The sequence below is a fragment of the Convolutriloba macropyga genome, chromosome 4, assembly GCF_964194025.1.
Source record: "Convolutriloba macropyga chromosome 4, txConMacr16.3, whole genome shotgun sequence".
Classification (NCBI taxonomy): Eukaryota; Metazoa; Xenacoelomorpha; order Acoela; family Convolutidae; genus Convolutriloba; species Convolutriloba macropyga.
This window is the reverse complement of record NC_134471.1, coordinates 55,078,404-55,092,085: the sequence shown is the minus strand read 5'-3', so window position 1 is coordinate 55,092,085 and position 13,682 is coordinate 55,078,404. Positions and strand designations below refer to the sequence as shown.

The window sequence follows — 13,682 nt, the reverse complement described above, 5'->3', positions numbered from 1 at the left end:
AATTAGAGATCACCAACCAAAAGTAGCAATAAATGCAGGCAATGACCACAAATGAGAATTTTTAACATCAAATGGGTCCAAGCCAATAGAACAATCAGCTAAAACCTAGAACTACCACAGCTACTGAAAATTAAATTAAGATCAAATTAATAATTTGAAATTGGTAAATGTCAACTTAACCAACCAACCTTGGGCGAATTGCTCTCAAATGACTGGCGAGCGGCTAGCTTCGCCAGTAGCTAGCTATGGCTTAGGGAGGCTGATGTGGGGGAGGGGGTGAAGTGAGGGAGAGGTCAAAATCTAAGAATCACCCTTCACACAATGAATTCATGTCTCAAAAACAGTTCTGTTGCATCGCAATCTTGGAGTCTAGCAAACCGAAAGGCTCTACGAGATCTTAATGACCCGGGCGCTACCTGTTTATCCCAATTTTGAGGCCAGATAGTCAAAAGGGTCAAGCAAATAATCGGTCAACGGAAAAATTGCACCTAAAAAACCACAGGACTGTATAATTGCTACAAATTTTGTTTAAGAGCAATTAAAAACTTTGTTTGAGAGCAATTAATAATCAAATTGGATACAATAGGGTACTAAAAAACTACGTACAACACAATTTGTGTTCCCTAAGCGTTACTTTTGTTCAAAACGTTTGACTTGCGCTAAATAGTGAAGAAATGCGTTTTCAACAAGATTTAAATTTCATGCTCTCCATTGACACAGAAAAGATGGTTAAGCTGCTTTGTTCTTTTTCTGTTTGCCACGCTGTTGCGATTCGATAAGTCCAATTTTTATGGACAAAAATCAACATAGCCGGCAGATTACCGGAAAATAGCCGCCGTTGACGCGCTAGACACACATCGGGATTGAAACAGAAAAAGAAAAAAGAAGAGATGAAAATTGACAATTTTTTTCCTATGTTTCAAAAATCGTTCTATTTCAATGTGCAGTTTCAGTTAGATTCTACACCTATACTTACTTGAGCTTCTATATTAAAGGGTATTAAGCTTAATACTAATATCAGCTATCATTCGCTCTAAAGAACTTTAAAAACCTAATGCACTATGACTTAATGACCGGGCTTTATTGGTTCATCCCGTTTCTTTTGACTTCGATTTTGATCTTCTGACATTGACCGTATTCACTACACTATGTAATTGAATGCGTGAAAAAATTTAGAATCCATTCAGTTGAAACAGTGAGTGAGGTAAGTCAGAAGTTAAACGTGAAAATTGTGATTTATGTAAAACGAAAAACATGATCAAAAGGTAAAGCGAATTAAAAAAAACATAGCAGGACAAGTGATGTACAATTCAAAAAATTTTCATTGACTAAACAAAAAACTAGACCTAAAACGGACTAGGAGTGAACTGTGAAAACCATTTCGAAGAAAATCAGATGAAAAAACAGAAAATAAAAGTAAAATTGCTGCATGTGAACAAAAAACCACTAGCGAGAAAAAATGGTTCGAACAACAAAGTAGGACTAGAAAGAACTATGAGTTGAGTGGGAAAATATTTAGAAAACATAGAAACAAAAATAAATATCAAAGTGAAACAGCCGTATGAGAACAAAAACAAACACCAGTAGCGAGAAAGCAAATTTTTGTTCGAGAAAGCGAAAACGCTGTTTAAAAGGACTTTGAGCAGAATGACAGAAGACGGAAATTAGCCTAGAGAAGTCGAAAATGTTTCACGCAAAATGTCGAAAAAGCGGCAAAATGGGTAAAGCGAAAAAAAGTTCGACGAAGTAAAAAAAAACATAGCAGGACAAGTCCTGACGTACAATTCAAAGAATTTTCTTTGACTAAACAGAAAACTAGACCACGAACGGACTATGAATGGATTGGGAAAACCAATTAGACAAGAATCCGATCAAAAAAATCGAAAAAACTGTAAAAGTCAAAGTGAAAAAATTGCCGCATTTGAACAAAAAACCACTAGCGAGAAAGCGAATTTTTGCTCAAACACCGTTTTCTCACTCTACTTTAAAATTAGAGCAAAAAAATTTCACGCAGCAAAACCATTCGCTTTTTCGCTCCACTTCCTGTTTCGGCGTGACCAAAATCACTACTCCAATTTGACTTCAAAAATCATGAAAATGTGTGAACAGATCTTCTAAAAAAAGACAGTGCCCCAATACAATTCAAATTCTTTGCTTTGCAAAAAAGGAGAGCACCTACATAATAGCCGTTTGAGAGGCCGACGGCAGCTATTAAAAAGCGACTCAAACTTAAATCATGATCTAGTAAACAAGCATGCATGCAAACGATACCAAAAAAGTAACATAACCAACTAACGTCGGGCGAATTGCTCTCAAACAACCGGCGAGCGGTTGGCTTTGTCAGCAGCTAGCCGCGGTTTAGTGAGGCTAGCTTTCGCTTGATTCGACTCTGCAACTTTTAATTTTCTAGCCTTGTTAATAAATAAATCAAATAAAAATCTGATATTTTAAAAATTTGCAAAATATTAGAAAAATTAAATTCGTTTTCGCAGTGAAAAAAAAGCTCACAAATATTCTTGTTTATGGAGTTATGTCAGGTAACCCATGTGCAAGACTTGAAAAGCTTCGTTGGCCAGTACTGATCGTTAAACTCAGAAAAGGACAAAAATATTCAAAAAATTTTGAAAACCAATGCAAAGTTTATCAAAACCTTGCCAAAAATCACGATAATAAAATCTTCAAAACCATTTCATTGTCTCAGCTGACTATCCAGTATCCCTATTTCAAGCCTTAAATAATTTCACTGGCTCATAAAGATCCATAAACTTAGAACATGGCAATAATTATCCGAAAAATTGAAAAAAATTAAATTTTATCAAAAAATTGCAAAAACTCAGGTCACCAAAAAATTGATAATGATTCCATTAACTCTAACAACAATGCAACAGCTCATCATCAAACCTTGGAGGAGGTCCCTAGGACCCTGGTGCCGGAAAAAACAGTAAAAAATTTAAAAAGATTCAAAAACTTGGAAAAAAGGCAAACATTTTTTAAAGATTGCTAATATTAAAATCTTGAAAACATTCCATTACATCTAGAAGCTATGCAGTAACCTACAATAGAACCCTTTCGGAGGTTCCTCGGCTCCTGAGAATGGAGAAACCTAAAAACCAAGAAAAAAAATTGAAAAAAATGCAAGTTTTATCAGAAAAATTGCTAAAATTTGTCATATTAAAAAATTGAAAGCTATTCTAAGGCAATTAAAATCTTTTCAGTAACTTATTATCAAACCCTTAAGGACGGTTTTTGTCCCCTGGGTCTGGAAACACTTGAATAATGAAAAATAAATGTCAAATTTTTTTTTTTTAAAAATCTGCAGGTTTTGTCAAAAAATGCTATGATTCATGACATTAAAATGTTGAAACCATTCCACTGCCACTAGAAACTGTGCAGTGACCTATTATAAAACCCTAGAGGAGGTTCCTTGACACCGAGGGCTGAAAGAACTCAAAAAATGACAAAAATTTTCAAAAAGCTTGAAAAAAAATTGCGAAAATTAACAAAATTGCGTGTTTTTAGCGATCATTCGTCGTCAGTAGTCAGTAGCTACGGGGGAGGCACCGGGGGGGGGGGGGGGGCTGATGGGGGGGAAACATTGGGGTGGGGGTCAGCAGCGCGGTGGTGTGGGTGGGGCAATAGTGGGGGGTCAACAGTGGGGGTGTCTTCAACCTCTAAGAACCGCCCTTCACACCATAAGTATAAGTCTCCAAAACAGTTTGAGCTGAAACAGAGCTGAAAGGCTCTAAGAGCACTTAATGCCCGCTAGGCGCTACCTGTTTATCCCGTTTTCGAGGACGAAAGTAATAAGCGTCAGACGAAAAATCGGTTAAGCGAAAAAACGCATAAAAAAGACCGACAGAACTAATATAACTACGTTTGAGAGCAATTAAACACAGACTCAATGCATCTCCAGGAAACAAACTGTGCGAGTTCCTCAAGAGGATGCTCCTGTGAAAAAATCAAAGATTGTCGCCAATTTTTTCAACGAAAAACAGCTGGAGGTACAAGAATGGTCAGCAAATGGCTCAGATCTGAATCCAACTGAAAATAATGGGCGATTTCGAAGTAACCGTTACTAAAATAGACAGTTCGTTGGGAAAATTTGGAAGAAAAATTGTCGGAAAATTGAATCAAATGTCGTAAAAAAACTTGTGTGAAAACTATGCAAACCGTCTAGTTTATGTCTAAAATTCTGAAAAACGTATTAACTTGTTAATAGAGAACTGATTTGAACTCAAAATGTCTTATTTGATGTATGGGGCACTTTTTAAAAATTGGTTAAGTGTTCGTAGCTTTTTGGTGCCATAGTGGTTGATCAAAATACAGCCATTGAAAATATTTAATTTTCACCCTCGTAACAAAGTGCACTTTTTATTAGATCAAGACTTTGATTAGTTAGAGTAATAAACTAAAATAAAGTACCCCGGCACATTAATTTAACAAGCAATCGCACCTCCCTCTCAGGCTGTCAACCTTTGTCACACCCCGACAACCTACTGAAGCCCTGCTAGCTCAGTCGGTAGAGCGTTGGACTTTTAATCCAACGGACAAGGGTTCGAGTCCCTTGTGCGGCGAAATTTTTTCTCTTAATGTGATAAATATAAAATATCCAATTTATATTGTCATCTGACACAAGACACTTCAAAGACTATTTTCAACCACTTGAATAATTACACCTTCTTGTTTTCTGAGATTTGAATCTCAGTTTAATTGCAATTTACAGGTAGAATTACCTTGAAATTGTTTGGCAGTTAAAACTCTAGGAGGGTACAACTGAACACACTAATTGATGAAGAACTATGAAACTACAATGTAGACCAAAAGAGCAGGGAGAAAAATTGTTGTCATAATTGAACTATTTTTTCCAGATGGACAGCAAGAGAAAACAAGACATTTGCATAGCAAATTAGTAACGTTCATAGTGATATTAGTAAAACAGATTAGTAAACTCCTGGTTTATGTTGATTCCATTTTAGGTTGACCTGAGTGTACTAAAATCAAACATGGAGGAAGTGACTGCTACTGGCAAAGAGTATGTTCAAGATATCTCCACGAAGATTGAGAACTCTGAGATTGTACTTGAGCAACTACTGAACAAAGACAAACAAATCCAAGAGTGAGTCAAAATTTCAAAAGTTCTTAACTTTGATTCAGTTACCAAAGCACAAATTAAACTAAAACACCACAACGAAAAATTATTTCAAAGTGATCAAAGTTGACGAAAGTCCCGTCAGCTCCATGTACACTGTACAACGACCTCAATCCCTCTGAAGTAACTGGAAAGACAGCGGTCACTTTCTAAAATTTCAATATCAACTTTCAAAACTCAATTCAAAAAGAGCAAAGGTGTTATTCCGTCAAACCCGCCAATTACCATATGCACAACAATGATGGAGCCATCTAAGCAAAAATAAAAGCGCGATAATTAGCTCGTCAAAAACCACATCTGATTTTTTAAAGACTGTGAATGTTTTTTGACTTTTGACAATAATTTCGATTGTGCTATTCTAGGAGCACAAAAACTTTTGAGGTCAAGGCGTAGGGTAGTGGATAAGAAACAGAAAAATAGAGAGTTGGTCAATTTTTCACGCCTTTTTGCAATTTCTCGTTATACCGCCTTTCCCGGCAGATCGCGATCAGTCGCTTTTTCGGAAACAAAATTTACGAAAAACTTCAAACAAATACTTGGAATAAGGGGAATCATATAAGCATAATTTTGTCGAGCAAAAGACTCGTGGAATAGAAATAAAAAAGCTAACAAGTTATTTGCCTATTCCAGTTTGCAGTTTCTGGTCACATAGTTTATAGGCCAACTTTCTTTAATTATTTGGAAAAGGAACTGCTGGTGGGCGAAAAATTTTTCTCTCATTTAAAAACTACTTAAAAAACAAAAAACAGGAGGAAAACCGTAATGCTATAAGACATCGAAGAAAAAAACAGACAATATTAGAAAATTTACGATCCAATGGTTAATATCTTCTTCAAAATATTAAACCAAAATAATGCTCAACGAAATTTTCTAAAGCAATTTGTAACTAAAAGAATTAACACTTACGTAAACTTATAAAAAAGCAACTAATTTTACAAACATACTGTTTTCCGGTTGTGTCCGTATAACTAGAAGATCTTAGATGCTTGCTGTTGAAAACTGATTACAAATTCTTCGAACTAAAAAAATTAATCTTTCGATTCTTGCTAACAATATTTATAATTTTCTCATTCTTCTGTCACACTATGAAGCATTTTTTGGAATTTCACCTTTGTTGTTATGAAAACTCTTATAATCACTGCTCATAATTTGTTATGTCCGTTCCAGAGGGGAAAATGAAAACTGTTTTTGTTTCAATTCCGAAATAATCCGCAAAGTTTTGAGATTAACCAATGAGTTTGACTCGATGCATTCCGGAAAAAAACTATAGAATGGCAGTAATTGAATTACTTATATTCTATTAAATCATAATCAAACAAAACAAAAGGTAAATTTCAACAATAGGAGCATAGTTAGGCTTCTGACACTGCGCCGGCTCACAGCAATCACTCGGATAAGAGACGGCCAAATACTTTTTTAGAACTCAGAAAAAGTTAACAAAAACAAACAGGAACGTAACTATAAAGCGGATATTTTAGAGATTTAAGGGCGCAACGGAATATACTGCACGCCGAAAAAAATGTGGAATTGAAAATGCAGCAGAGGTGTTTCGTGCCCTAATCCTCTAGATTCCAATAAGTTTCAAAACCCAACTCCTAAGTAGTGTTTTTGTAAGTTAGCTCTCTAGGCAACATTACTTTCTTTAAAAATACTGTCCTGACTAAATTGCAGAAAACAAGCATACACTATATCAGTTTAAATCAGCTATCTGAAGTTATATATGCACCTCCTAAAAGTTATATCACAACACGCAGAAATCTAGGTTAAGAACTCTCTGTCTTACGAAGAGAGAGAGGAGAGCCTTCACTTACAATCTTAAAATCGAAAAGAAGCTGTAAAAATATTACACAAAAATTAACCGGTATATACAGTGCGCAATGTACGAAATAATTAAGTAAAAATAGTTTTCTAATATGCGGAAAAGATCCCAATATCACTCATGGTTATATCAAGTTCATCCCTTAATTAAAAGCTCACTTCTAATTTGGGTTCAGACTTCTATGTTTCATTAGTGCTTCTAAATCTCTTCACGGAGACAAAATAAAAAAGCGCGAACTTATCATTATTAACATTTGCTGAATAAATCTCTTATAAAGTCCTATATTAGCGAGACATTATAGTTTTATTGGAATTCGATTCAACTCTTCGGAGCTATGGCCAAAAGTTATAACTTTCGCTACAATTCTTAATTTATCTGAAGATAGCTAAGGTTAGAAGCTCCATTTCTAAGAAGTTCTAACAAAGTCGAAAAACTAAGAACATCAATTAAAATCAGGAACCCAATATAACATAGCGCTGATTACAATTATCGCGGAAAAATATCAGTTTGAAATTTTTCACAAAAGTTCCTGTTTTGTTCAAATCCGTTGCACTAACTTTCTGATGTTCTCTAAAAGTATATCTAATATGATCTTGATGTTCTCTAAAAATCATATCAAGGATTCTGGCAAGAGATTCGATGCAACTTTGTTCGATAATTTTGAAGAGATTCGCATCAAAGAATTCAGTCATCAGCAACTCTTAACAGAAACAAATCACATGAAGCAATAGTCAAGTCACATGCCAAACAAGCCAAGGGAGAGGAAACCTAGCTTGAAAAAAACCTAAAAATGATGAGACCGAGAGGAAAAAATGTTTAGAATTATCTCTAAGAGAGTCAAAAATGCTATTTAGAGAATACGGTCTCACTATAAAGTGAAAAGTGCATAATAAGAAAAAAATATATTTATTTGCAATTTGCTCTCAGCAACACATTTCTTTAGAAAAAACAAAAATGCACGCGTGAACAACCAACTTAGAGTCGTTAAATTTTATTTTTAATTGGAATACTGATTTTAAAACCAGAAATCAAAGCATCACTTTTTGATATGCAGTAAATATTTCGCTCGGAAAGTTAAGGACATATGAGCTGAGTACGCTAGGTTCCTTATATTCGATTAATCAAAACAAGACCACAGTCAATGGCAATCATGGAGCTATTATAAATCAAAACTGGAGATTTCATTATGAAGTTTAGCATCTTTTTAATACAACCAAAACTACAGCTTTTCATAAAAATCACTCCTTCCTCAAAGACAGGCGGAAGATAGTCAGAAAAACTCCTTATACACATTTTGAACACATGATGTATCAAAAACACAAACATAACCGACTAACGTCGGGCGAATTGCTCTCAAACGACCGGCGAGCGGTTGGCTTCGCCATTAGCTAGCCACGGTTTAGAGAGGCTAGCTTCAGCTTCATTGAAGGGGCGTGAGGTGAGGGAGGGTAAAAGATGATATCACACCACGTGACAGCAGCTGAGGTGCGGCATCAATAAAAGAGTTAAGGAAAATGAGAAACAGATAGATATAAGAGATAAAACGTGAACGATAAAGAGGAAAGAAACCCCAACCGACAGAGAGACAGCTAGGATAATTTTCCATGATGAGATTCGACACTGCAAGTTTCCAGATTTTGAAGAGAAAACATATTCACAAAGTTTTTGTCTCTGTTATGTAACAAAGAGTTCTGTCATGTAACCCATCTGCAAAACTCGTTGGCCAGTAATGATCGTTAAAGCCAGAAAAGGACAAAAACACTCAAAATTTTAACAGTCACAAATTTTAACAAAATCTTGCTAAAATTCGTGATAAAAATATCTTTAGAACCATTTCGTTTTCTCAAGAGACTATCCAGTGTTCCTATTTCAAGCCTTAAATATTTTCACTGGCTCAAAAAGATTCATAAACTTAGAACATGGTAATAACTATCCGAAAAATTGAAAAAATGAAATTTTATCAAAAAATTGCAAAAAATCAGATTACTAAAAAATTGATAACCATTCCCCTAACTCAAAAACTATGCAGCAGCTTATTATCAAACCTTGAGAGGGTCCCTGTCCCCTGGTGTCGGAAAAAATTTTTAAAAATATTCAAAAAAATTGTAAATATTTTTTTAAAATTTGTCAAAATCGTGATATTAAAATCTTGAAAAACATTCCATTACATCTAAAAACTCTTGAGGCTCTAGAAACTTAGAAAACGACAAACAATTTCAAAAAAATTGCTATAATTTATGATAACAAAAAGTTGAAAACTAATCATTGGCCGCTGAAAACTTTTCAGTTGCTTATTAAACCATAACGGAGGTTTTCGGAGCCCTGAGGCTGAAAAAACCTGAATAATGACAACAAATGTCAAAAAGACTGAAAAAAATGCTATTTTTGTAAAAAAAAATGAGAAAAATAGTGATGATAAAATCTTGAAAAACATTACATTACATCTGGAAACTACACAGTAACCTATTATCAAGACCTAAAAGCGGTTCATTGGCTCTTGAGACACCTAAAAAATGGCAAAAATTTTCAAAAAACGAAAAAAATTGCAAGTTTAATAAAAAAATAAAAAAATGCTAAAATTTGTGATATTCAAAAGTTGAAACCAATTACATGGCCAATAAAAAATTTGCAGTAACTTATTATCCAACCCCTAATGATGTTTTCTGGCCCCTGAGTCTGAAACAGATTGAATAATGACAATAAATGTCAGAAAACATGAAAAAAATTGCAAGTTTTGTCAAAATGCCTGATGTTAAAATCTTGATAATCATTCCATTACCACTAGAAACTATGCAATAATCTATTATCAAACCCTAGAGGCGGTTTTTTGGCACCTAGGGCAGACATAACTCAAAAAATGACAAAAATTTAAAAAAAAAGCTTCAAAAAAAATGGGAAAATTAGTATAAATTTGCGTGTCTTTGTTTGGATTACCAAATTTATAGCTGTTAAAATGGTCACAAAAAGTACTTATGAATTGTAAAAGACCTTTATAAACTTTAACCAGCCTCAATTTTAGCCTGGTCCAACAAAAAAATCGAAAAATGACGAAAAACACGAAAGATTGCAACATTTTGGGCTCAAAAACTCCTAAGAATGACCTTTTAACCTTAAACTACGGCCTTCCCAGTAGCTTCACCACAATAAGCACTTGAAGGACTACTAACGTCAGCTTTGGGTCTCTAATGAAACATAATGCCCACTGGGCCTTACCTGTTTATCCCGTTTTGAACGATCAGAGTCATGGAAAAATGTGTCAAAAAGTAAAAAGACAGAGCCGGGGGTGGGGGGGGGGGGTACCGGGGGAGGCTGATAAAGGGGGGGGGTTGGGCAACATTGGAGTGGGGGGTGGGACAATAGTGGGGGGGGGGTTGAACAGTGGGGGTGTTTTCAACCTCTAAGAATCGCCCTTCACGCCATAAGTATAAGTCTCCAAAACAGTTTGAGCTGAAACAGAGCTGAAAGGCTCTAAGAGCACTTAATGCCCACTGGGCGCTACCTGTTCATCCCGTTTTTGAGGACGAAAAGTCAAAAGCGTCAGACATAAATCGGTCAAGTGAAAAAATTGCATAAAAAAGACCAACAGGACTAATATAATTGCTACAAACTTCGTTTGAGAGCAATTAAACAAGACAGATTACAAATTTACTTTAGGCAATCAAGAGAAAGAAAGTAGAAAGGTGACATATTGGTGGATTATGCTGCTACTGACAATACTGCGCAAGAGCTAGTTAAAACAAAAAAAACTACATTTAAAAATTGGCAGCGATGTCTTATGTTTGGAACAATTTTTCGACCATAAATTGTTCTAAAAGGTTTTAAAAAGTGCCATCAATCAAAAGTTCTCTTAAATATTGTCAGTTCATCAAGCGGTGTCTCTAAGTTTAACTATAACAGATCATCACAGGTAAGATTTGTTTAAAGATATTTCCTTTTAGATTTCAAATCAGAGTGAGTTATCATCCCAGTCTTAATTATCAATGAGTTATATGACCAACAAGACAATATTATAGGTCAAGACTATTAATGCAATAGCGGCCATTAGATTGCTTATCTTAAGTTCAGGAAACAATTTGATGTTTTTAGAAAGAGCAATTATTTATTTTCCTGGTCATAGACTTGCGATAAAAGACAAACCATGAATATCCAGAATTTTGAGCGTTGAGTAACTTTCAGAGCCCTGCTAGCTCAGTCGGTAGAGCGTTGGACTTTTAATCCAACGGTCAAGGGTTCGAGTCCCTTGTGGGGCGAAATTTTAAAAATTACAATATTGATCGTTTTGAATGGACAAAAATATTAGGCAACTACCTGATTCTTATTCCGAAAGCTTTTATACTTTCCACAGTACAATAGTGAAGCACGTAACGCCTCTTCGAATGACAGGAAAACTATTTTCTGAACAATCCAATGCTTGCTATCTACTTGCAAAGGCACGCTACTATACACAGTATACACAGTTGGTATTAAAAGCCAGGCTCTCTCACATTTTTGACGTTCCACTTCGATGTGGTTTTAAGCTACAGTCCCTCCAATGACAATATAAACTATTATAAAAGTTGACAATAATTTCGTGCAGGTGCTGCATTGCAGGTTCTAAAAAATATTTTATAAAAGTTGAGAACTGCTATCTTTAGAACCTTGGACAAGGAGATTGCGGAAGCCAAAGCCGTTATCCAGACTTCGTCCAAGATAGTGAAACAAAACAAGTCAATTTTCGGAAAGGTGTGGGATGAGACCAAGGAAATCTTCGGCGAGACAATGTGTCTCATTACTTTCGGATATTGGTGTCCAAATAAGGTACGTTGAAAGTAACTATCACAGTTCCCTGACCATCAACCTGAACAGATCCCGCTTCGTACCGCTAGTAGTACCCCTAAAGAGGAAGTGCGACATTGCCGCTGCCGGCATCAAGTAAGTCTCCAAATCTTAAGGATGTGAGCCTCGCCAGTCGCGAAAGCTCCATTATTACCGATAACAATCACCAATCAATTTATTTTGTAATGTGAACAACCATTTTGCAACAACCATAATTCTCAATACTAGATATCAATGTTAAAGTGGTGAGTTGCAGTCTCACGGGTTCTAAAATTTACTAATAATTCTTAACTTACCAGTCAACATATTTTTTTGATTTTCAATACCGATGTTGCAATAGAGCGACCAAAAACCGCAATACTAAGAATCACAGAGTAAAGATTGCAATTCTTCCCAACATCGAAATTTCATGCTCAAGTTAAAATAATTTGGCGAATTAATTTACAAGAGATGGTTTCAAGAGAAAATAAAAGCATTACAATTTTTTTTCGAAAGGAAACAAAATTGAAAAGTAACAAAAATATCTTCATTTACAAGTATTTCAAATTTCATTTATAAAGTTTTTTTGGGTGACATTAAATTGATTAGGCAAGAGACGTCCTCAATTCTCTCCTTTTGAATTGAAAAAAAATTATACCGACTGAGGAGCTGAAGGTTTTCATACGAAAAAGAATCGATTTCAAAATTACTTGAGTTTACAAGATGAACTAGAATAGTACGCTTCTCACCTGTGATCATTCCGTAAAACAATTCGAAAACCAAACAGGAACAGGAAATCGTCAGCGGCCATGGTAGAGCCGGCAACGCGTAAGTCTTATAATCTTTAAGTCGTGAGATAGAGCTTTAGTGACCGCAAACTTAATAGTAATAATTCTAACTAAATTCAATATATTTTCTTGTTTTTTCAAAGCCGATGTTGCAATATCACATCCAAAAACCTCAAAACCAGTAGCCACAATTTAATTTCTGACTCTTTCCTAACATCGATATTTTAAGGTTAAATTGAAATAGCTCGGAGAACCATTTAAGACAACAAGATCAACATTTCGTTAAATTTTCCTCAATTCTGTTTTAAATGAACAACGTGACACCGACTCACGAGCTGAAGGTTGCCATTCGCAGAGCAATGGATCTAAAAACTGATAGGAAAAATCGAACTTTCTTATTTATGAAATCCTAAAGAGTGCGGAAATTAAATCAAGTCTGATTAGCTTGCAAGCAAGTCTGATTAGCTTAAAGTCGCGAGTTCGAGACTCACTGTTCGCAAACTTGATAGATATAATTCTATCACTGGAAACTCAAAATAGCTTTCTGTTTTTTTCATTGCCAATTTTGCAATAAAAAAACAACAAAAATAATCTCAACATAATATTTTTACTCTTTCCTAACATCAATTTTTTAAGCTTAAGATGAATTAGCCAAAAAAACATTTTAAGACAGCAACACCAACGTTCCGTTATATTGTTCCGAATCACAGTTAGGAAGTGCTAAGAGTTGTCACCAGCTGGCTGGTCACGCAACTTAGTGCCATGTTTTTAACTCTCAACAGAAGACTGGGGCAGAATAAAAAGTTTTAAAGGTTACCTATTGAACTCCATTAAACTTGGTTAGGAAAGGACACGTCAATAACGCATGGAGATAACAAGATTTCAAAAAGTTATTGCCTTACAAGAGGTGGGATTGAAATAAAAGCATTACAATATCTTTTTGTAAGAAACCATGTTGAACAATTAACTCAAATAGTTTCGGTTAAAAGTATTTTAATTTTAAACTTCAATTATAAAGTCTATCTGATTAACACTGATTAAGGAACCACATCATTAGTTCTATTTCATTTTTTGGCGAATATCATGAGACCGACATAAAAGTTGAAGGTGGCCAAACGCAGCAGAACAATGG

The 13,682-nt window shown here is 35.1% G+C and overlaps 4 protein-coding genes and 2 non-coding genes across 7 annotated transcripts in view; 3 read left to right on the top strand and 3 right to left on the bottom strand.

The window, feature by feature from the left end:
- Positions 1–13,682, bottom strand: part of LOC142337770 (uncharacterized) — a 346,563-nt gene that overhangs the window by 77,707 nt on the left and 255,174 nt on the right. The gene's annotated exons all lie outside the window — the stretch shown is intronic.
- The window catches only part of LOC142337764 (dynactin subunit 4-like), a 618,078-nt gene that overhangs the window by 349,223 nt on the left and 255,173 nt on the right, over positions 1–13,682 (bottom strand). The gene's annotated exons all lie outside the window — the stretch shown is intronic.
- The window catches only part of LOC142337760 (uncharacterized), a 94,446-nt gene that overhangs the window by 12,297 nt on the left and 68,467 nt on the right, over positions 1–13,682 (top strand). The window contains exons 5-6 of the mRNA XM_075387257.1: positions 4,977–5,116; positions 11,603–11,765. Coding sequence (XP_075243372.1) covers positions 4,977–5,116; positions 11,603–11,765 — 303 coding nt within the window. The remainder of the gene's footprint in view (positions 1–4,976; positions 5,117–11,602; positions 11,766–13,682) is intronic.
- Positions 1–13,682, bottom strand: part of LOC142337761 (uncharacterized) — a 97,632-nt gene that overhangs the window by 21,803 nt on the left and 62,147 nt on the right. The gene's annotated exons all lie outside the window — the stretch shown is intronic.
- Positions 4,502–4,574, top strand: Trnak-uuu (transfer RNA lysine (anticodon UUU)). The gene has a single exon. It is a non-coding gene; the product is annotated as a tRNA-Lys (tRNA).
- Positions 11,146–11,218, top strand: Trnak-uuu (transfer RNA lysine (anticodon UUU)). The gene has a single exon. It is a non-coding gene; the product is annotated as a tRNA-Lys (tRNA).